Source organism: Microtus ochrogaster, linkage group LG2, assembly GCF_000317375.1.
Source record: "Microtus ochrogaster isolate Prairie Vole_2 linkage group LG2, MicOch1.0, whole genome shotgun sequence".
In the NCBI taxonomy this organism is placed as follows: Eukaryota; Metazoa; Chordata; class Mammalia; order Rodentia; family Cricetidae; genus Microtus; species Microtus ochrogaster.
This window is the reverse complement of record NC_022028.1, coordinates 13314872-13339178: the sequence shown is the minus strand read 5'-3', so window position 1 is coordinate 13339178 and position 24307 is coordinate 13314872. Positions and strand designations below refer to the sequence as shown.

Here is a 24307-nt window from a genome sequence, read left to right as displayed (position 1 = left end):
ATAGACAATTTCTCATAAGCACACCCAGATTTGTATTCCCATGGTGAATCTAAGTCTTACCAGTGTGACTATCAAGATTAAGCATCACAGTTCCACCCCTTATTGATCTGACATGCAAATATATCTTTATAAAGCTAGAATCTCCCACTTTTAGTTCTTTAAAGAGTTCTCCTCCCTGGTGGCTAAGCATCTAAATATATGAATGAAGCTATGGTGGGACACTCTATTTAAATTCATAAGAGATTTTAATAATTTTTCTCCTCTAATGCCTCATAATAATTTGAGAAAACTTGGTATTTCTTCAAATGCTTGGTAGAACCCAGCAGTGACATATGGTCCTATTTTAATTTGGTTTGATTTGGCTTGTTTGTTGTTGCTTTGTTTATTCATAAAAGACTTATTAATGATTCAGTCTCATTACTTTTTATTGGTATGCTTAGGTTCTCTATTTCTTCTGATTGTGTCTTGGTATGAAATATTTGATACTTGTTTATCTATTTCTCTGGGACAAGCAACATGTTGCTATATATGGTTGTTCAGAGTTCTTTAATTGCCCTTTTAATTTCTGAAATGTTATTATAGTGTCTCCCTTTACAGCCCTGGTTTTATATATTTGAGCCTTGTTTCCACTTTGTCAGGCTTAAGTTTCCCTACTTTGTTTTTCTTTCAAAGAGCCAGGCCTTTATCTTGCTAATATTTTGTGTTGTTTTCCTTCCTTGCTTGTTTTGGTCTGTCATTTTGTTCTGCCAAGATATCTATCATTTCCTTCCTGCTATTAAATAGTTTTTCTCCTTTGTTTACTGTTGTGAGCGGTAGTGCGATGCTATTTATTTCAGGAACTCATGCTTTACTTGGTGTGGAAGATGACTTACATAAGAGTTTCCTCTCCTTTCTGCTTTAGCTGTAACAGGCTTTGCTACATTGTGTCTCTATTTTACAATTGGAGAAATTTATATAATTTACCTATTGATTCAACGTTTGACCCGTTAATGCCTTTTCTTACTGATTTTGATTCCAATCTATTTCATTTGGTGTAGGTATGGCTACTCTTGCTTTCTTTGGACCTCACTGTATGGAATATCCGATTGTGTTTCTCACTTTTAATCTATGCAAAACTTTAGAGGTAAAGTGAGCTGATTGCAAACATGATCTTGAAAAATCATTTTGAAACTATAGAGACGCCATTTTTTAAGTTCAATTTTTAAATTATTTTAGCTGTGTGTGTACATGGACATATGAACGTGTGTGTGTGTGTGTGTGTGTGTGTGTGTGCGCGCGCGCGCGCGCGCGTCCTCCTGGGGCTGGAATTGCAAGTGATAGTAAGCTGCAGCTGCATGACATAGATCCTGGGAACCGAATTAGGATGCTCTGCAAGCACAGCTAGCATTCTTCACTGCTGCATCGTTCTCCACCTGAGGCACAGTTTTAAACAAGGTTTCATTTAATGCAATAGTCTCTGGATGAACTTCTAATTCAATATCATAAACATGAAAATTTTCGTTTTGGAACTGTGTTCTCTCACTTGATTGTAAACCGGTCAAACAGCCCAATAAAGGAATCTTCCTTTTCCCTATGTGAATTAGTCAAAGCATCAGTCTGGTTCCTCATTATTGTTTCTGTCAGCTCACCCTCCAGAGAACCTGCCCAGCCTCGCCCGTACTATAGAACCCCAATTCCTCTCACTTCCAGGGTTCTTGCCCTTGTGTAATCCATCTTTCACAAGCAACAAACTATTCCAGTTTTAAATGTAAATTATTTCATGTGCCTATTTGCATATTCTCTCACAGCTACTTATCTTCCTCGGTCTTTGGTGCCCTATGATCTCTGGCTCCCATACATCAGCTGACTCTCTCTTCTACACTTCCTGGTCTCACCATCCCCCTTTATGTCCTGACTTTCTCTCTGCTTTTTCAACCACTGGAGCTTTCAGTTACATACAGTCGTTGCCTCCTTTTAGCGATGGGAATCAGCCATTCCTATCTCCCAAGGGACCTGACGGGATTCCCCACGCATACTTTTCATAGCCAAGCACATAAGATCATGAGAGCAGAGCTGGATCGGTCTTAGTCACCACAGCCCTCTGAAGGTCCAGGGCAACATCATTGACACCATAGCTTTTCTGGAACCCTTGAGTTAATAGTACGTTATGAGCTTCAAGTTTTTGAAGTTTTTCCATCATCCTAACTTACCAGGGAGCAATTTTCATGACAGAATACCAAGATATGAATCAGAGTTCAGCAGAAATGGTTTTATAATAGAACAAGTCATCGAGATCTATTCAAATTTCTCAGGTTGCAATGACTCTGCAAGATTCATCTTAGCCGTGTGACAAGCTCACAGAATTCATTGAACTGATTCTAGGGAAGGAGAGACATTGCCCGCCTGCTGCTTCTACCAGAGCAGGTCAAGTACAAAACCAGCATGGGTGTTGAAAGGGAATCAATCTCTTTACCGCTTGTCTTCCCAGTTAAAGTTCAGATAGCAGAGTTTTTCATTTATTTTCTCTAGTGCCAAGAAGAATGTTGTTTTTAGATCAATAGAGACCTGTATCTTAATAAATGACTTTTAGTTTTGACTATCCCAGCAGTTGCCCCTGAATGATAATGTACATTCTCTGTTTGGGATGCTTAAAAGTCAAAAAGAGAATTTAATTCCTACTTCCCAGAAACTTGTGATCCATTGTTTCCCATCCAGAAAAAAATGAGACTGCCAACTCCTAAAATGCTTAGGAGAAGAGGTTCTTAGGACATAGTAATCATATTTTAAAATATCAGGACTTTATACGAAACCAAAATCAAACAACAATTGCTTTCATATGACGAGACCTCACTCTGGCACTGAGGAAATCCTTGAGTGACTGTGATGTATGTGAATCATTTCTCAGCCCTCACTTTTCTGCTTGTATAGTCATGAAGCCAACACACTAACAGGATGCACACTGGAATTTTGTAGTGGATTTTGTATTAATTTTTCTTTCTTTTTTTAATATGTAGTAAGTTACTTTATCAAGTCAATTATTTCAGAATAGTGCAACTAATATTCAATAAAATGACCTTCTAATTAATAGTACAAAATAAAACAAATAAAAGTCCAAGTGATTGATATATCTTTAATTTCATTATTTTTTGTTATGGCTGATTAGGTAACCTAAATTAGTCAAATCTCAAATATGTTGTGTCTTATGAATTTTTTGACAGTGTTTAACCTCAAAATGTCCCTCATTTCTAATATTAACTCATCCTCATTAAAAACAAAATCTGGAATGAAAACTACATTTAGCCTGAATGTCAAAGAAAGAGGATACATAGATAATTTATAATGTCCTATTGATTTACTAAAACTTTTGTTTTGTCTGGCAAGTGTACTACATGGCCAGATAAGATTATATCAGGTACTTTTAATAAAACGAGACACTAAAATTACACGAATGGAATGATCAAATTGGCATTTTGTGGTTTTTAATCTCACACAAGGTTTATTAAGTACAGCCAGATATCTGTTCGACAGCCCTATTTAATAGCTACATATGAGGCTTGAAATTACCTACTCATTCTGTCAGACTCTGGTTTGCCTGGAAGGATTTTCACAGCAATATTAGCTTCTAGTAGAACTTATGATTGATGGTAAATTCCTTTTCAGTCATAATCAAGCTCATTAAGAAACATGCAGTAACACTGAAAAAAGTAGACCCCCTCATCTATGAGTTCTTTTATAGCATTCATATGCTAATTTGTACATTTTCATCGGTTTTGGGTTTAATCCTCTGCAATGTTTTCTAGCATTTGTCAGTGCTGTCTCCTTGTGTAAATGAGTCAAGTCACACTGCCCTAGCAATTATCCTTTCTATGAAGAAGATCCTGTGAAAACCTGCAAATCTCATATAGCATGTAAAGAACTTGCTTGCCTTTCACCTTTGATTTGTTTACGTGCATAGTGTGATAATTTTTGAGGTAACTGGGCTTGGTACTTAAACTTTTCATTTCTCTCTTCATCACCAATCTCAGAATCATTTGATTGAATGACAAGTGAATGAAGTTCCAAAGATAGGTCAAATGCAGTCATCTGCATCCCAACCATCAGACACCAGGTCTCTTTGACTTACCATATGTTTTCTCTGCTTTGTTTCTAGATCCTTCCCTTCATTTCTCTGAGCGTCACCTCTTGACAACTTCCTGATTTTTCCAACTCTCTGTCATCCAGGCCTGACCCTCCCCTGTATCTTTTAAATTTGTTTTCCAAATATTTCATTATCTCTGACCAGAACACTTGAAAGCGTTCTTACTTACCTGAGAACAGTGGTCCAAAATCTCAACCCATTGTCAGGGTTCAGCCTTGATGGTTCTTATGCTCCAGAGTAAGGATGTGTGGATTAGAATGTTAGGCAGAAAAATAAAGATACAAAAGAAAAGAGACACACAGGGAAGAGTCGGGAGGGCAACCCAGTGAATACTGAACCTAGTCACGTTAATTTTTCATAAGCTTTATATACCCCAATCCAAAGAGGAGAAGAGAGACAAAAGACCTTTGTACCAAAATTCAAGGAAGGCAGCAAAGTGATCCTCTCAAATAACCAAAGCATCAAGTAGCCACACCCAAAGTCAAAACGTCCTGTCAATAACCTCGAAGCAGCAAGAATAGGCCTGAACTATCTGACCTTTAGTCAAGATAGAATGAATCTACATCTCTGGTCTCTCACAACCCAGCTGCAAAACTTGACTGCTGCCTATGACCAACGTCTTCTGCCTCTCTCCACTTCAATCTCTGGATTTCCTTCACTGTACCTTGCGTCTTTTTCTAGAAAATACCCATCTTTATCTGTTAAGGAATTTCGCATGTTCTTTCGCAGACAATACTTATCCTATTCATTTTCTCATGATCCTCACTGATTATTTGGAACATCAATTTGCCAAGGAGAATGTACCAGTCCCCTAGGACCTATATCTCACAGTCTTCTGAAAATACCCTGTGCAACACACTGCACAACATTTTATTTAGTTTGCATGTCATTCAATGTTTAGTTTTAGGAGCTGCTTTTCCAAAATATGAAGGAGAGTAGGGTTTACATTCCCAAGGGATACAACCGTCAGGCCAGGGAAGAGGTGGAACAAGAGCGGGAATTGCCTCATCTCACTGTATCCAGTCAGGAAACATAACAGTGAACATGCTGCTCAGCTCCCCATCTCCTTTTCAGTCAGTCCAGAATCCCTGGCAACAGCTTGGTGCTAATCACATGAAGTGTGGGTCTTCTCAACTTAACCCAATCTAGGCAACCCTTGTCCATGTTCAGACATGTTCAGATATTTGTGGCCATGACGATTCAAACTCATATCAAGTTGACGACAGCGATTAACCATCATAATGAAAATGCATAAAATGAAGTAGAAACAAAAAAGGGGGTAATAACGTATTGAGGAGTCTCATGACAAAAAAAGGGGATAATAACGTATTGGGAAGTAGTAATAGGGTCTCACACAGTGTGATCTTAATTACAAACATTTGGAAGCCTTGATTGAGATTGATTCATCTTTCAGGTTAGTGGTACCTTGTGCTCCCTGTGTAGCTTTCCCCACTGGAGCATCTTATGCTGTCTCTCTTTCTGCTTTCGTAGTTGATGGACAGTGGCAGGAATGGAGTTCATGGAGCCACTGCTCGGTGACATGTTCCAATGGAACCCAACAGAGGAGCCGGCAGTGCACGGCAGCTGCACACGGAGGCTCTGAGTGCAGAGGACCATGGGCAGAAAGCAGAGAGTGCTCCAACCCCGAATGTACAGGTAAGGCCAATGGCTTTGTGCAAATGACAACTACAAGTCATAAAACCTCAAAGCACCATGCCAGGCAGTCATAAAATGAAAGCTAATTATATATTCATATGTACAAAACCATTACATTCGTTTATTCTACGGTATACTGCAATAATAAAGCCTGAAAAATCTGGAGATTCTTAAATCGAATAATAGTCGAGTTAATAAAGTTTAGCACTAGGCTTCCAGTTTCTAAAAGTAGGTTCCTTGTGCATCTGAAGTGTCATGCACACTTATGTAATTCTTCGCACCACAAAATGTGAAAAGTGTTTGGCCAGTAAGTCCAATATTTGGACAAAACTTATTCTTGACAGTAGATGAATAAAAATGGAAAGAATCTTACCACCCCCGGATTTACACATTTACTAAACCAGTGCATGCCGCGACTGCTGTTAAGCGAGACCCATTTCTTTCAGCCAATGGTCAGTGGAATCAATGGGGTCACTGGAGCGGATGCTCCAAGTCCTGTGATGGAGGCTGGGAGAGGAGAGTGAGGACGTGTCAGGGTGCAGCTTTAACAGGACAGCAGTGTGAAGGAACAGGGGAGGAAGTGAGACGGTGCAGTGAGCAGCGGTGCCCAGGTAAGATGGATCTGGTGTGCATGTGGGGGGTGTGCGTGAGTGTGTGTGTGTGTGTGCGCGCGCGCCACTTGCTACTTCAAGGAATGACACGTCTTTGATCTAAAGATTGATATTAATACCTGGCAATATACTTGTTTTAAAAATACTATATGACAACTTCTCCTGATATGTTAGAATAATCCTAATAGTTTTAATTTATTTATTGTAAAGTGACATTGAAATACAATGATAGTCAAAAAATAACCACAAAGAAGAATAATTGATTTGAGTATGATTTATATCATTATAATATTTTTCTACTATGTAATAAAATTTGCTTATTGAGAAGACAAAAAATGTTCTTAAACCTTACTACTTTTTTAAGCATTAAGCAAATGAAATCAAAAGCTATTGCTTAAATTCATATACTTTCATTTTTATGACTGATTAATGTCTCCTTGATGACCTTAGAAATCTGTATTTACCCATTCTTGTCCAATTTTCAATCATAAAGTTATCACCATGGATAAAATATAAAATGTAATGGCTAATGAAAGTGGTTTGCATGTAAGCACAAACAATAACACAGGGCAGACACTGTCCAAACTTTATTCATTTCACAAAGTCTCCTTTAGAAAACTAGATTCTTTCCTTAAAATAATTGTGACACACTGAGACACAGATAAGTCAAAATCATTATTTTAGGTTGATACCGTAGGCCAAACTAACAGAAACATACAAAACAGTACTAAGTGAAATGAACTCAGAGAATGTGAGTGTCTGCTGGGTTTATCCCATAGGTGTATTGGTTTGGGATGATTGTCATTTGAAGGGATGTAGAATCACGTTGGAGACAAATCTCTGGGCTGGATATGTCTGTGAGAAGTCATCTAAATTAGGCTAACTGACTTCTGGTCTGGATAAAAGGGGAAAGCAAAGCCAGGCCCAGTTCACCTCCCTCGGCTTCAGGACTGTGGTCGTGTCCATCTGTGACCAGCTGTCTTAAACTGTAACCATACTGTGCTTCAAAATAAACTCCTTCTTAGGTTGCTTTTGTCAGAGCATGCTGCTCCAGCAACACAATTATTAGCTATGCAGAAGTTTGGAATAAAGAAGTAGAGTCATTATCGTGATAAAACTAACCTTGCAGTTCTTAGGGTTTGGAACTGGTTAGTAGGAGAAATGCAGGATAGTTTTGAACTGTCAATGAGAAGAACCCTCAAAAGTGTAAACCTAGCCTGAGCCTATCTGGAGAGAATGTAGAAAGGAGAAGAAGGAGAGAAATGTGCACAGTAGAAGCCGGGCTTATAGGCTTCAGAGGTGAACATGGGCACCATCAAATTGGATAATATTGTGTATGGCTATATGGTCAGTGATCTGGCTGTATTTTATCCGTTGTCTGAGCACTTGAATGAGGTGCAATGTATTAGACAATGTGTTTGTTGGAAGGAACTTCAGACAGGATAGCTTTCAGGTTGGGCCAGTGCTCCTGCTTACTGCTCTCATTCAGGCCTCCAGGGAGATAGCAAGAAGTAAAGGAGAGGGCCAGCGGCATACACAGACATACACATACAATAATAATAATGATGGTGATGAAAATTCAAATGAAGCAAGGAAGTATAACCAAGTCATGCGGTTTGATGATGAAAGGTGTATGGATAAGTTTTACACTTCTGGTAAGGAGAATGTAGGCAACAACAGAAGATTCTGTCACCGGTGAAGAGATTAATGCCATTGAAGAGTGGTGTGGCTGTGCTGGGGCAGCATAGGTGCACTGAGTGCAAGAACTTACCCACCAAAGGCTCCTTCCAGGGGAAAACACAGTTTCATTTGAACGAGAGAACCTAAAATGTTACTGAAAGGATTCCTGCTTTTTGAGAGCAGCAGAACTGGGAAGGGTTTTTTTTTTTTGGAGTCAGCTCACAAAAGTTGATATATATTCCAAAAGACTCAGGTCTCTGGCTTGAGCTGAAAACCCAAACTTGGGAGTATCACTTTGAACTGACTGAGGAAATGGGAAAGATGCAAGACCGGAACAGTCACAGAGGCTTGCCCCGTGAATCCAGAGAGCTGGTAAACCCAGGCAGTGTGTCAATCTGATTACTTGCAAAGTGGTCCTGAGAGGCCAGTTTGTGAAGCCCTGAAGGTAAAGTTGATGTTTTAGTGGAGCCCTCTGGTGGTCGGAGATGCCTGAACCGTGGGACATCCGGCCAAGAAGGCTGTAGACAGCATGGACATTTAAAGGAGAGAGGCTAGGATTGCTACAGGCAGCAGAGCTGGAAGGTCTGGGTTACTTAAGCTCCCAAGATTCCATCTGAAGCCCCAGGTAGCAGACATAAAGTTGCAGGATTTATTGTCTGTGCTTGTGTTTGCCTGACCATTCCTTACTATCCCTCCACTTTCCATTTTGTCCTATGACTACTTCTTTGCGTTAGTTCACTTTAAAAGTATGTACTGTGGTAGTTTACAGGAGTTCACAGTTATGTGTTGCCTTGGGTCTCCAATGACGCCTGGACTTGGTCATTTTGAACAGTATCAGGACTGTTGAAAACTCTGAGACCTTTGAAGTTGGGCTGAATGTATTCTGCATTATGAGATGGTCATTAGGCTATAATGACAGGAGCTGAAGTTATGTATAGAAAGAGGTGTGTTTCTGTGTCGAGGTGACGAAGGGTAGGTTTGTGGTGACTTGTATTTGTCAAGCTAACCTCAGCCGGAATCACCTCAGAGACAAATCCCTGGTCATGTCTGGGAGAAATTTTCTCGAGTCGATTATTTGGGTTGCGAAGATGCACTCTGTCTGCCTGCCCCAATAAAAAGAGGAGAGGATGTGGTGCACAGCCCCCAGGCCCTGCATGCTTCTTGACTGTGAATGTGATGGGATAGCTGCTTCTGACTGCTGCTGCCACGCCTCCCCTCTGTGATGGACTGTACTAAGCTGGAAGTCCTCTGTTTGTTAAGGTACCTTTGCCTGGGCAGCAAGACAAGCAACTATGCAACAAGTTTCCTGTTCTTATTCTGGTCACATATACTGACCATCTCCACTTAAAAATATAAGTATTCTAAGAGTTACCCAGTAACCAAGATACCATGTCTCTCTATAATTAAAAGGTGAAAAGCATTTTCTCTGTTCAATGTTATTAATCATATCACAAACTAGAGTCTTTTTTCTTATTATTACATTTACTTATATTATTGGAGTGAATACGGAGGCACACGTGGAGGTCAGGGGACAAGCTGAGCGAGCCAGTTCGCTCCTTCCTGCTTCTGGATACTGGGAGGTCATCAGGCAAAGACAGCAAGCGCCTTTCACCCAGAGATCCATCTCTCTGCCCCAGAAACTGAGTTTCCCGTTTTGCAATCTGTCAGCAGGTTTTCTTTTGGCATGAGATCTCAAATTAATTTTGCTAATTCTTCAGGCCATGTGAATTCAGAACGATAAGAGACAAATAGCACACAGAACTCTGCTGCGAAGGATGCCTAGGCAGATTAACAATGAAATCTCTGCACTGCATGAGAATTAACAGGCTTTAGACAAAAACATTTGTTTTGCCAGAGGATAAATTTCATTAGAACGGTAGAGCATGATGAAGCAAGACCTTCTTAATACTTGAAGGTACCTAAACCAGTTTTAGCGCATGAAGCTGGTTAACTGTCCGCAACTGCATCTCATCTGCATAGGTAAGACAGAACAGCTGCAATCAGATTTACCGAGATTGCCACCTGCTGTTTGAAAAACATTTTACAGATCGGTTTGGAGAAAGGTTGCATATTTGACTCGTTACGTTTATTTGTTGGGCTTCATGATTTAAGACAGGTCAGTAGATTACCTCATATGACTAAAAGCAATTTTATATGATGTTGTATTTTTTGGTCTTAGCATTTCATTTCTCTCTCTTCAGTAAGGAGATTGGATTGGCAATGTACTTACAGATCTATAGCTCCCTAGTGAAACCTACTTCTCAAGGCAGCTAAATGATTTTTAAGATTAGTGCTTTTACAGCGACGAAAATATTCTCATTTACAATGCTGCTGTATCAATTTTTTTGCTATAATTCAATCTGATACCTTGCACAATGTACATTGTGCATTAAAACGTATACCCAACTATTAATTTAAAAACTTTGTGTCTCTATTGAGGATAGGATTTTCAACATAATATTTGTTCTGTCTGTCCACCAACACCTCATATGCAGTCATTTTATCAAACAGTGGTATTTATAAAGATTTATTTTACAATTTGACACAATAGAACTGACGTATACACAAAACTCTAAGTCTTAGAATGACGCTAACCCTGATTTCCTAATCATGGTCACTATTATTTCTTTTGTGAATAGTGGTCCTAATCCCAGCCAAGATATTGTTTCATATCTACCCATTGACAAAACATACTGGGAAAGTGTTCATAACATTTACTAAGACATTTTTTCTGTTTGTCGGTTGCAAAGCTTCAACAAGTATTTCTTTTAGAACAGTATTTTTCCCAGTATTATTTTTAATATTTTCATTCCTGATCTTTTTTTGGGGGGGGGGTCCTGGGAAGAACAGGTATTTATGTTAATGTTTCACTTAATTTGAATTAAAAAAACAGATTAATTAACCTTGCCCAGAAACCCTCTCTTGTCAAAAAGGAGAAATATAACATATGAACATTTTTGTCTAGATAACTAATGGAAACTAAGCATTTAGATTTAATCAAAGGCTACTACATTAGCTACAAAACATATTTTAAAATGCCCATCAAGATTAGGGTTTTCCTTTATGTGTTAATAGAGTAGGACAATGTTAAAACGGCATCATTGACCACAACTCCACCCCAGTAAGATGTTTTCATAAGAAAGGAAAACCATAGAGGCCAAAAAGTAAGAGTACTACTGGTTGGGAAATAGAATCACTCCAGGGGAGATAATTAAGTGTCCCCATTTTTAAATTGGTCCAGCTCACCAAATAATGATTTCATTTATCTCAGTCTCATCGCGCATCCTCAGGCTCTGATGGGTAAATGGTGAGATGGTAATAACTTCACTGGCTTTGCCTTCTATTGCAATGGGAAACATTCATTCACATACTCCCCCCATATTTCTTGGTCACTCTTCTGAAATCAAATATGACTGATGAACTGACTAGACCTAAGTTTTGGCTGCCTGCGGACCATCTTACCAACGTCCATTGTTCTGGAGTCACTAATCACTAATGTGGAATCTATCACTTCCAGAAAGGGATATTCTTAATCCACAGATAAAGTTTCAAGTTTCCTTCTTGGGAAAACAATTGATTTGTCTGTCATGCTGATTTTAGCCTGCTGGCTGACTGTGCTCGGGAACATGAAATGAAAATGGAGGTATGGGGAGCCAGGGACCAAGGGAGACCAGAAGCAACTGTGGTATTTTACTCAAGCTCTGCGTGCCAAAGGAGGGCAGCAGTCACCCTAGAAATGCAAAACAAGTCTTGGATGCTGCAATGTGTTTTTATATTAGCCTCATGCACACTGTCATACTGTAGATAAAAACACTGCTTGCCTGCCTTCCTCCCCTCTGTTTCTACCTATGAGATGTCACTTGGGCAGAGTAATTTCGTTTTTGAATTTCTTTTCTTTCAAGTAAGACTATGTCTGAAGAAAGGACTTTACTCTGTGCTTGCATCTTTGCAGAGGACTCCTATCACAGTCGAAGGCATTGCTTTTAAACCTTTGATGGCCTTCAAATTCATGCCAACAGCTTGTTGAAGCATGAAGTTGAACTTGTTGAGCCCCCTACAGAGCATCAGAGGCTCTGGTTCAGTAGAGCTTGCATGGACTTGAGAATATATATTTTGATGGCAATAAGCTGATGATGATGATAATGGCTCCAGATCATCTTTCAGACTGCAGTGGCCTACTAAAGTTGAATAATCGTGATTAAATTGTGATTAAAAAGGAACACGGAAATGAAACGTAGTCCTTGACTTCAGCTCCATTGGTGAAAGTTGACATACTGCCCAGACTGCAGAGTCCTCTCTAACTCATGCCTCTTCACAAATGAAGAGGGTACTGTCTGTAATGTATTTATGATACAAATGTAGACAAATTTATTTCCGACTTTTCTGGTGTTTTTACAAAATAAGACCTCTCTTGGCCATCTTAAAGAGAAGTAAGGCTACTGATTTTTTTTAATAGTAATGGATCATTTATTGTCCAACTCTCAGCTTCCCAATTCTCATTTTTCCTGTTCCATAAAGAGAAAAAAAAAAGGTCTTAATTATCATTCGATCAAGTCTTATATGAATATACAGTACCCAGAAACAGATCTAGATTCCTACTGCAGTTGGTACCGTGGTTAGCTTTTTGTCAACTTGACCCTATCTGGAGTTATCTAGGAAGAGAAACTGCAATTGAGAAAATGCCTTTCTTGGATTGGTTATAGGAAAGTTTGGGAAGGGCTTTTTCCTGATTGGTAGTTGATGTGTGAGGACACAGTGCACTGTAAGTAAGCCAGTAAACAGTGTACCTCCAAGGTCTCCACTTCAGTCTCTGCCTCTGGGTCACTGCCCTAAGTTCCCTTCACGAGGGACTATTACTGGGAAGTGTTAATCAATAAACCCTTTCCCTCCATGTAGCTTTTATCCATGGTGTCTTTATCCTAACAACAGTAAGCAAGGACATTCCTCATGTGTCTCTTCCTGGGCTGTAGCATGTCTTCCGTGTTTCTTGTCTTCCGCAGTGAGAAGTTACAGGATGCATATGCAGAATTTCCGTTCTTGGTGTGACGGTGGGGGAGGTGCCCTGTCCAGTTGTTCTCACTTGTTTTCTCTTCAGGTGCCGGTTGGTAGCCTGATAGGTTGATAATCATGTCCACTAAAACTATATGCGTATATATTTTGTAGAGACAAGTGTATGAATCTTAGCAAGTTATGCTGTTATTAATGGTATGTGCCACTCTATGTAGAGGCTAGCTGTAGTCATTTTCATAAACCCAAGTATGTCAGTTCATTGTGTTGCTTTCCTTATCCAAAGAGAAAACTCCTGGAACCATTTACAAGCTGCCATGAATTGTGCCCTTTTACTTCAAGCTGCTTTGAGGGCATCACAGAGCCCCAGGTCTGCAATTACAGGTTATCTTTATAACTTATCATCAGCTATGCTGAAATCTGATGAGCTCCTCATAAGGTGAAAGCAATTGTTTTAACTGAATGTATTTGGCTATAATAAATAACAGCAAATATTCTCACACCTGAGTGTTTACATAGCTATTCACCTAAAATCAGACACTGAGTTTAGTGTTGACAGTAGATGGCACTAGGTATTGACTCCTGTTTCTTCCTGTCAAACACGTCAGGTACAGTTTAAAGAGCAGAATTGTAAATTAGGTGTTGACGATAGCCTTTGGATGAAAGAGATTTTATTGCTTAATAAATACCCAAAGTAGTGTTGAGTCCTGCCCAAAGCACAAGTGTTTGATTGTTTTTACATAATCTACTCTGTAGTTCTGGGAACAAATTGGCTGAATTTTATGGGAGGAATAAAGGAAGAAGCACAGAGGGCCAAAGGACTCGGGGTTTAAATTGGGTAGCACTGCAAGTCCTTTACTCAAACCTGTTGCTATGGAGATAACTAGTATAATAATTCATCTTCGCAGATTGCTCATCAGAGAAGACTTTGGGAAAACTCTCAGAGGTTATTCCAGGGTAGAAACTTAAAAATCAATTTGGTCTAATCTTCTATTAGCCACCTTGTTTGATTTAGAAATATTTGGCAACAACCTTAAATTGAGAAGAAAAGTAAAGAAACACATATTACTATTTTTTTTTTTACTTCTTTCCATCTTAAATATTACCATAGTAAAAGAAGTAAATTTTAGGACCTATCTATCAATTATCTTCAAGCGGAGCATCAAAGGACACTTAAAATTTTTAATTAACACATGCTGCTCTTTTATTTCCATGCTCACCGAAGCACCAATCTCTCATATTATGTTTGGTATTTCTCTTCGTTATTGGTTCCTTGCGTAGCCTGATGTGAGCGCTCACAGCCTCAGTGGCCACTATTCTCTTTGCTGTTTCGCCCTTCTCACCAATAGCAAAGCCTTCAGGACACACCTGCAGGTCTACCATTTGTCTCGTGTCTCTCACAGATTCCCAGCATGCTTTGCCAACAGTGATCTCCCAGGATCTATCACAGGAGAGCTTTTCTCTCTGAGAAGCAACTCCTCTGTGGCATTTGAGCAGTCACTTTCCTAACGACAGATTCTCAGTCATCTATTTCTTTCCGAGGTGGCCCTGTGCACTCCCTTTGCCAACACCTGTTTTTAGTAGAGGAACGTAAAAATAAAGTGAGGAATATGGGAACCAGGGAAGACTGAAATTTTTTTTTTATTGGTGTCTTCACACCTAAAATGGAGCCAACGTGGTATAGGGAATTGCTTCAATGTGAAAAAACATTTTAACTAAATATGATGATTAATAGCAGTTGATGAATTCTGTGTTCTTCCTATCAATCATATGACATCATCTTTTCTGAACAGGTTTGTCTCATTAGTATGGTCTATTTATGGCCTTAGTCATATGACTCACTTGGTTTAAAAACCTTGCATAGGTTCTCATTACTTGCCAAATTTTGTGCATACCCTTAGAGTCCTGATATTCTACATCCCAATGCTAGCTCCAATAGCTTTGCAACATTACTTCTCTCTACTCAACTATAAATATGTACTATATATGTATAGATATATAAATATATATGTAATGAAATCACACTTGTACAGACCGTTTTCTCGAGGCAATGGTACATGTTCTTTCTTCACTGTAGTTTTTATTACTATCCATCTGGACCCCTCCTTTACTTTGAACATTGCTATGGAAGCCTCTTGGTAGTCAGTCTATTGGTGAGTCTTCTCCTCTCCACCATCTTATGAATGTATTGTTTTCATTGAAACCTTATAAAGTTAACCCATACTCCCATTCTTATATCTTATTAATAGTCCATTTAATTGATTATATTAACTTCAGTTCCAACACATTTTATGTGTACAGTGTCTTTTCATCTGGACATCACATATACTGTGCTGAGCCTTGCTGAGCATAAGAGATCGCTAGATTTATATTTTATACCCTTAATGCCATAATGAAAGTAATGGTTACATTTTTATGTTATCATCTAAATGAACTAGGTAATGGTATTATAAACTATGATATTAATACCTACTTTATAATTTTTAAGTCTTTCTGGATTTTATTGTTATCTCTAAGACTAATTTGTTGCAGACCAGTTTTAAAACCAAATTTATAATTTTATTTTTCAGTTATAGTCTGTAGAATTATCTATCTTCCTTTATAAATAGATAATCGATAGATATCAGATAGAATACATAAATTTCTATACTAAGCTCTTCAGTTTCCCCAAATTTCAACCACACTTGTTCTTTCTGGCCAGAGACTCTCAAGGCAACTCACAGTAACCTATCAGGCTGGCATTGGTCCAGTGAATCCAAATAATGTTCTTAAAGAACGGAGTGTGCCTGTCATGAAGGAAGTGTGGCCAGTGGTCTAAATCTCAAGGAGTCTTGTCCACTTACTCCACTGTTAAACCAAGCATTATTTTCCTACATGTACATTTGGCAACATAGTTATAGTTAACTGTTCTTAAAATCATATAATATGACAAACAAATCCAATATTCTTGGAAAATCTTGTGTGTGCTCTCTTGGAACTTACAGAATAGCTTGGAGCTATGCATGAACATATTAAAGTTTTCTCTCTGATTAAATTTGCTAAGCAATTAAAACTAAAGACCATTCATCTGGTAGACTGAAATACACAATTTGCTTTGGAACATATAATAAAATACTGTCCAGACACCATCCTGAACTGGTACAATACTGTACAGAGGCCAAACAGGCCATCTATAACTGCAAGCAAGTGAAGAGCTGAAGGGTTCTTTGCTTCAAGGCTCAAAAGTAATTTTTAAAGATAGAAAATAATTCATTACCAGAACAATAAAAATTTTGGAGACAAAGTCAATACCCCTAAGCATGGCCTAGCTCTTTAACTGATCATAGGTCACTAGCTCTTTCCTGAGTAGCTTCAGGTTAGGTGCTTTTTTTTTCACTTTTATTTCTTGTTTAAAATGAAGTTCTCTTAAAAATTAGCGAGAGATTTGATGAATTTAAGTACATAATTTACTTAGAAGAGGCAATCATGGAGATATGGACATAAAATGGAAGACAAATAAAGAGAATCTTCTAGAGAAGGCAGTGATGACAACTGGGATGTGCCTTTAACTGCACCATTTCAGAGGTGAAGACAGAAAGCGTGGATGTTCCAAGTTGAGCTAGGCCACATAATCTGACCCTATTTGAAATGAGCAAACAAAATACAACGTGGAACTTGATAAACTCCTTTCCTTCTAACCTGAGCAGAAGAATAAGTCCCTCAGGGGAGGAAGTTCCATGTGCGCAATCCAAGATGGAAGCCCTGTGAGCTCGGCGACTAGCCTTTTTTCACCTTCTTCTCCTTCAGCACAAGAATTCACAGAGTAACAATGATTCATAGTTCCCCAGCAAGAACAGTTTGAAATGTGGAGGTCATGAGTGGTATGTGTGTTTTTCTTCTTTCGTCTGCATGCTAGCTTGGTAGTTTGGAATCAATTTCCTTTTAATGCTGAAATTCTAGCATATGAGGGGAAAACTAATTTTCTACATCAGATTGATTTAAGCCCTGTATAATTTCTGCTATTTTTAGGAGAAGGTAAATCAGTTTGAATAGACAGATTAACAGCTAATTACTAGGTAATTGCTACCTTGTTTTAAGGGAGTGTGGTAACTACATACCTGTACAGTTGTGTCTTACGAATGAATTTTTATCTTGGCAGTAAGGGTACCAAGCAATGGATCTGGCAACTGATGCGCAGTTGGTATTGCAGTGTGTTGAGACATAAAAGCACAAGAGCGCTTCATATTGCTGGGGGAAAAAAAAACTTTTATTTTTATACTTAGGCCACTCTGGTAGTTTCTAATTTACAAGATGAACAGAGGTAGCATGAAACAGAAAGAAAAAACAAACAATCAAGCAAAACAACAGAAAATAAAAAACAAAACAAAACTGAACCATCATTTCAGCATTCCCTCCTAGGCATGGGCATGGTTTTCAGGCACCAAGTAAAATTTTAAATAATTATTTTGAGATTACAATATAGTTAGATCATTTTCTTCTCTCCTTTCCCTCCCTCCAAACCCTCCAACTTTTGTTCAAATCCATGGTCTCATTTCATTAATTGTACACACACACACACACACACACACACACACACCCTTGTCAGTATGTATAACGTTACTTGTACTTGTTGTAGTGTTTACTGGGCTGACCATTTAGTGTTATATAGCCAATAGTGAGCTCTTCCCTGGCTAAGACTGTCTCTCCCACTCTCCCTATCCCTTAGTTGCCTGTAGTTCTTTGTACGGGAATGAGGACCTTTGGGGTCCCCTCCTTTCTCCATCCACATTCACATGTCTATCAGTGCTATCCTTTTTCAGCTCATGTTTACCCAGCCACTTTCCTGAGACTTCATAGATATACCATCTAATATTTCTAGAAAACACAGTTTCACAGCAAACTTACCATTCCTCCGGCTCTTATAATCTTTCTTCCCCCTCTTTTACAATGTCCCCTGAGGTGGGGGCTTAGGTTTGGGAGTTGTATTGTAGATGTGCCCTGGGGAACTGGGCTCAATAATCCTGCACTCTGTTTGGCTATGGTTTTGTGTAATAGTTTCTTTCTGTTGCAGCTCCTTTTGGATAACACTTGCACACGCTCAGGTATCTCAAGTACAATTGCTGTCATCCTCTCCTCCCCAGGGCATTTTCTGTCACATACTGGAGCTCAGGATGTAGCACCGTGGACAGTTTTCTTTGAAATATGTCTTTATTTTGTAATTCTGAAGCATCCTTGACTTTTCCTTCTATTCAGCCATGGACTGAGCAGCCTCCATCCTAAGTAGATTTGGACCATCCACTTCCTATTACCACCCCCTGTGATTCTTGTTGTAGACCTCAGGTGCATGATGGAGATCACCCCAGGCCTCTTGGAGTAATTTCCTTCACTCTGTTCTTCAAACTTCAAGTATAACACTTAAAATATAATAAATTCTCCGGGTTTAAAATAAATCCATCAAGACAGGTATATGAATCACTGTTCCATGATGACCTCATCCTTTATGTGTCCCCCTCCTGCGTTTAGTGACCTCCACTCATACCTAACTTTTGACTCTGTCTGCTCAGACACTGCCTTTGGGTGCCCTAGTTAGCTTTAACTCTGAACTTGACACAGTCAAGAGTCCCGAGAGCGAGGTAATCCCAAGCGAGGGATTACCGAGATCAGATTGGCTTTTGTGTGCGTGACTGCAAAGGATTTTTCTGATTGTAAATTGAAACAGGACAGATCAGTCCACTGAGGACAGCACCATTGCTGCAGAGATGGTCTTGGGCTCTATAAGAAAGCTATCTCTACATTGGCCGAGCATGTGAGCCAGCCAGCAAGCAGCGTTAGTCCATGATTTATGTCTTGGAATTCTAGCTTGAGTTCCTCCTCTGACTTCTCTCAGTGATGGGCTATGACCTGGAAGCATAAACCAAATAAATCCTTTCCTTCCCTAAGCTACTTTCTGTCAAGATATTTTATCCGGACTATAGAAAGGACACTAGAATGCTGTCATATCCTGTTCCTGGGTCTTCCAGTAAGTGGTTTGTTTGCTGAATGAATGAATTCTAGAAGTACCGCTAAGGTGGGAAAATGATTTGATATTACAGTGTCTATGGCTCTTTAGATTTTGGTATGAGCACAGATAGATATATTTCTTAATGGATTAAAATATAATCTTCAAAGAATACCAAGTCATCTTTGATGAGAAATTAGTTTTGATATTATTAATAAACCTAGAAATGCTGGACTCTGCCCTATTACTTTTATATCAGTGGTGGACTGGGTATCTGTCTCAGTAAATACAATTGATCCAAGACTTCAATTCACAGTGCAGCACAGCAGAACATCAGTGGGAGCAGGGGCTGTCTCTGGTGCTTTGACTGGGTTCTTGGGCACTTACTCCTCATGCTGATTGCCTTGCCCAGCTTGAACACAGGGGGAGGTGTATGGCAGCTTGATGTGCCATGCTTTGCTGAGGCCTGCCCCTTTCTGAACAAATATGGAGGAGAGATGGATTGAGGGGGTTGGAGAGGACGTAGAAGGAGGGAGTAGAAGGAGAGAAGAATGGAGAGGCTGTGGTGGAGATCTTAAATCAAAACAAAACAGAACAGAAACCCTGTTGACCTCCCTTGGCTGAAAAACTGCTATTATTTTTTATTTGTTTGCTTTATCAGGGTATAGATTATTGCTAGGAAATAGTATGCAAGTGACCATCTTTATCCTATTTAGGATATGTGCAAGTCACTGCAGGATGTCCTATACGGAGTCCCAGGCTCTCAGTCAACAGTAGGCCCTAAGTCAATCAATACCTGGCACCCTTGAAACCTTTAGACTACAATTAAATGTAATAGAGTAGCTAGCCTCTCTTTCTGCTCCTAAGTGGAATGAATATGGTCATACCATGTTCCACATCCAAATATACACATGCACGCATGCACGCATGCACGTGCACACATATACACACAAGCATATCTATATTTTAATCAGTCACCATCAATATCTGTAACCTTCGAAACTCACACTATAGAAAACTAGATCTAGCCAGAACAGACAAAAGAGTGAGTTAGAAAAAAATTAGCATAATAGGATGATAGACAAGTGCTTTGGGAGATGGAAAAGCAGAGGTATGGACGGGTATTTGAAGGAGTCATTCAGATGGTGAGATTTGAGTTAGGATTAGTGGTGGTGATATGATCCTTGCAAGGTCCGAGGACAAGGAGGAGGGATAGCTAAGGTAGGAGCAACATTGGATAAGCTGTGACATCAGAGCCTGACTGGAGTACTGGACAAGATCACGGTCAGGAGGCCAATAGTGAGAATGGAGAGCATCAAAGTTAATCCTTGATGTAAGGATTTTATCACAGTCCACTTTAAACAGTAAATATTGTATTCTCTTAAAAATGAGATATTCAGTTTTCATCTAAACAGTGTGTCTTTTAAAAATATTAAGTAGTGACACCTATTTCCCAGCTGATCGTTGCTATGACTACCCACCTTGATTTTGAACATTAGTTTCTGATACAGACCCAAAAGTAAAACAATTGTCCCTCTTAGCCCACCATTGCCATCTAGTGGTTAGAATACGCAATGAGCACAAATTCTGACCACAGTGGCCAGCAGAGAAGGGCAGGAAAGGAATGTGTCTTTCCCACAATATTACTAAACGAAAAGGCATTCTGAGACCATGACAAGGACATGAAGTCTCTCACTGTACAAAATTTCTCTTGCATTGGTTTATATACAGTCAAAATCAGAAAATAGTAGACAGTATAGCAATAGATTTAGGAAACTTATTTCCAAGGTCCTCAGTGCAGCTGAAGAAAATTTGAAATGGAAAGCACTGAAAATAAGAGACATATGATGTCAAACGTAAAAGCTAATAACTGAAAACATAATGGAAAAGAACTTGGATGTGTAAATGGAACAAAACATATTCAAATGTAATAGTCATGTTAGATAAACTATAGTCAGAACCCTTAATAATACACTAGTTATATATAGTATTTAATTATGCAATATACTCAAATCTTGTAGACTTTAACAGTTATTCTAACTTTCCATGTAAATGTATTCTATAATTATTGGTGGTTGTAGTTAATAAATAAAATAATTATCTATTAACAATGTTGTCCAAAAATGGTATCTATCTAAATCTGTACTAACAACATTAAATGAAACTGAAAACCCAGTCCTCATTCCCACCAACCATATTTCTGGTACTCCATAGTCAAATTTGGTTAGTAGCCACTGCACAAGACAGTGAAAATGAGGGCCATGTCTATCATCACATAAATTTCTAGGTGGATATTTTTGCTAAGTAAAAACAATTTAACAGATATCGTTTGGGTGCCTACTGTATGTTAAATACCTGTGCTGTTCATTATAACAGACAAAAAAAATAAGCGAAGCAATTTTAGCATTCTAAAATGTACCATCTTGGAGGTGGTACCTGCACCGCTAAATGCCTTCAGTCCACTGTGAGAGATGCTAAATTGATATAGCCAGTGGCCAAGGCACTGAGAGGGGCTATGTGGAAAAAGGAACACTTAACCACAAAGGAAATATGTTTTATTTTAAGTGCAACACTTGTGCTTTTAAGAAAAGATTAAAGGAAAGTTAGACTAAAGCCAAGAGACCCTGAGCAGTCCTCACGATGCCAAGGAGGTGGAGTGGAAAAGTCGCAAGAAGTGGCTGTAGGAGTCAGAGGGATTTCAAGCATACTGAGAATGTGGAGGAGGATGGAAGAGGGGAGGAAGCTTTAGAAAGATGATGCCAAAGTCAGATTTTAATAAAGATGCCTAGTGTTGTACATCCCTAGCTCCATCCTCTGAGGGAGAATATTGAGGGGCATATGATGCCAACAGGTCGCCTTTGAGATACCCAAGCACATCAAGTTGCTATCACAGCTCAGGTGGTAGATTTAAACCAAGCTCAGGAAAGAAACCAGAGCTGGAGAAAAGAGAACCGCATGACTTTTTTCTCCTTTTATATGCTACCTATATTAACCTTGGATTCAAAATTGCCTATGCTCATCCATCAAAAAAAGGAAAGTGAGATTTACATTTACCAGAGAGATTATTTGAAGTAAGATATATAGAGGATCGAGAAGGATGAGTGGGGGATATTTGGATATGAACATTAATTCTCTGAGGCTAATGCACTGGAAAGTAAATTAGAGCCATTATAGATTAAAGTTGCCCTGGGCACCCTTTCATCATAGTGCGCACACTTACCTTGGTCCTGTCAGGCCCGCAGAGCCATGGGAGAGTGTCAAGCAGTGAGCTGGCATCTCTAGGCATAGTTCCTCAGCCCAGACAGCAGGAATCCTCCTTGAACTCTATGTCCTCTTTGCTGCGCAAATCATTTAGTTACCGCCTGAGTTTGCTTTGTGGCTCCAATTGTTTCGCTCTGCAGTCCAGCCATCGTTTCCTACAGTCATCATAACGCTTTTGCTTTAGCTTCCTGGAAGATCTTTGCATCTAGTCTACATGAAAGCAAATTAATCTTACGGTGGAGAACTTAATCGTATCATCCTCTGCCTGAATGCTAGCACCATTACAACCTACAGTGTTGCTCTGTCTTCTCACACCAGTGCCCAGCTTTTGTCCATCCTATCATCCTTCATGTCCCATTGGCATTTATGGCGTTTGCATGCATCGCTTCCCCTTCCTGGAGTGGTCACAGTGACCATCTCGATCAAATGTGACTTCTTTCAGAAAGCCCCCAAACCCTTTTAGATCCTTCAGATTTTAGATTGAAATGGGATTTTCTATTTACTGTATGAAATATTTTTTTCCTAATTTGTAGTTCATTTTTCCTCAGCTGTCTCCCCTACACTAAAGAACCATGAAGCCGTCTGCTCTCCTTCGGCACTATTAGTTCTCTTTAGCACAGGCTAGACACAAATCAATGAGCTATGACAGAATAAGTCCTTCAATAAGTGGCCACAGTAGAGAGGAGGATTAAGGGTGGGGTAAGATGTACGTATATTTTACCTAATGTTTTCGGTTATGGGGAAAAGTATGATATGTCATTAGCAGAGTTCATACAGGGAGAAGAAAGAAATAGTGACAAGGGTGGGGGTGAGTCTTGAGTATCAGCAAATTGGTTTTGTTGTTGTTGTTATTGTTTGTTTTACTTTTGATAAGGGAATAAAAAGCAGATTCAGCTCTTTGATCTGCCATCAAGAGGTGCTGGAACTGGGTGTGGTGGTACATGCCTTTAATAACAGCATTAGAAAAGCAGAGACACACAGATCTTTGTAAGTTCAAAGGGATCTATTTTTCCTTCCTGCTGGGGTGACCTCCTCTTAGGAGACAAAAAGTTGGGTCTTTGTGGCCAGCGTGTGGGAAATTTGTGGAGGCAGCAGGAGACAGATGCATGTGATTTTCATGAGTTGGAGGCCTAGATGAGGCAGAGATTAAAGCCTCACAGCTGGCTTCTGGGGGTGAGAAGCTATGGCTACTTACTGGTTGTGGTTGCAGAAAGTGGTATCCCAGCTGTTAACTGAGCTCCACGGGGAAGGAAACGTGCAGAAAGGTTGTCCCACCTTACTTAAGTTTGACATTTTTGGAGTGAGTTATTTTGCTTCTTTGTATGTATGATACACATCCATTCTGTGTGTCCCTCCCATTCCCACAGCCAATTTAAGGATAAAAACCCATCTTTGAGTCCCAGGAAAGAACCCTGATTCTGTGTAACATGTCCCTGTGTGATACGTGGTGTTTTTAAGGGGTCAGAAAGACCTGGCTTTAATCCTGATGGCGTGAGGTCAGGATACCCTGGCTGGATAACTCTTTTTCCATTTAGTGATCCCATCTACATTTATTTTCTCATCTAGAGTTAACATGCAATAAATGGAGTGTTTGAATTCTGAAAAAAAAAAAACAGGTTTAGTTGCCTCTTCAACTTTATTTTCCCATGTGGTATATTAGAATGGTGTGCAACTCTTATTCATAGTTGGGGAAATTAAATGGACCCAGGGATGTGAGATTCTAAATAAGACTTATTTTAAAAGGCTACAATTGTTACTAATTTTGAAATTATTTAAAGAGAGCTTTGCATTGATGATCATGCAGAGAGCATTCAGAAGATAGATCCAGGAAAACACCACAAGTAATCGGTGGATGCCAGAGAAAAAATTGCTAAGATCCTGGAGAAAGGAATTCCCCGGAAAAGGAATAAATCCAAGTCTACAGAGCTGAGGGAAAGTTCAGTGAGTTCAGACTGAGATAAGCCTGGTAGCACAGCATTGATGAGATGAAGAAGATGC

At 39.3% G+C, this 24307-nt stretch overlaps 1 protein-coding gene across 3 annotated transcripts in view; it reads left to right on the top strand.

Annotated features, from left to right (window-relative positions):
- Positions 1–24307, top strand: part of Adgrb3 (adhesion G protein-coupled receptor B3) — a 704417-nt gene that overhangs the window by 274680 nt on the left and 405430 nt on the right. For all 3 annotated transcript variants that reach the window (XM_026785468.1, XM_026785467.1, XM_005359883.3), the window contains exons 6-7: positions 5609–5773; positions 6220–6384. In XM_026785468.1, the coding sequence (XP_026641269.1) occupies positions 5609–5773; positions 6220–6384 (330 nt within the window). The remainder of the gene's footprint in view (positions 1–5608; positions 5774–6219; positions 6385–24307) is intronic.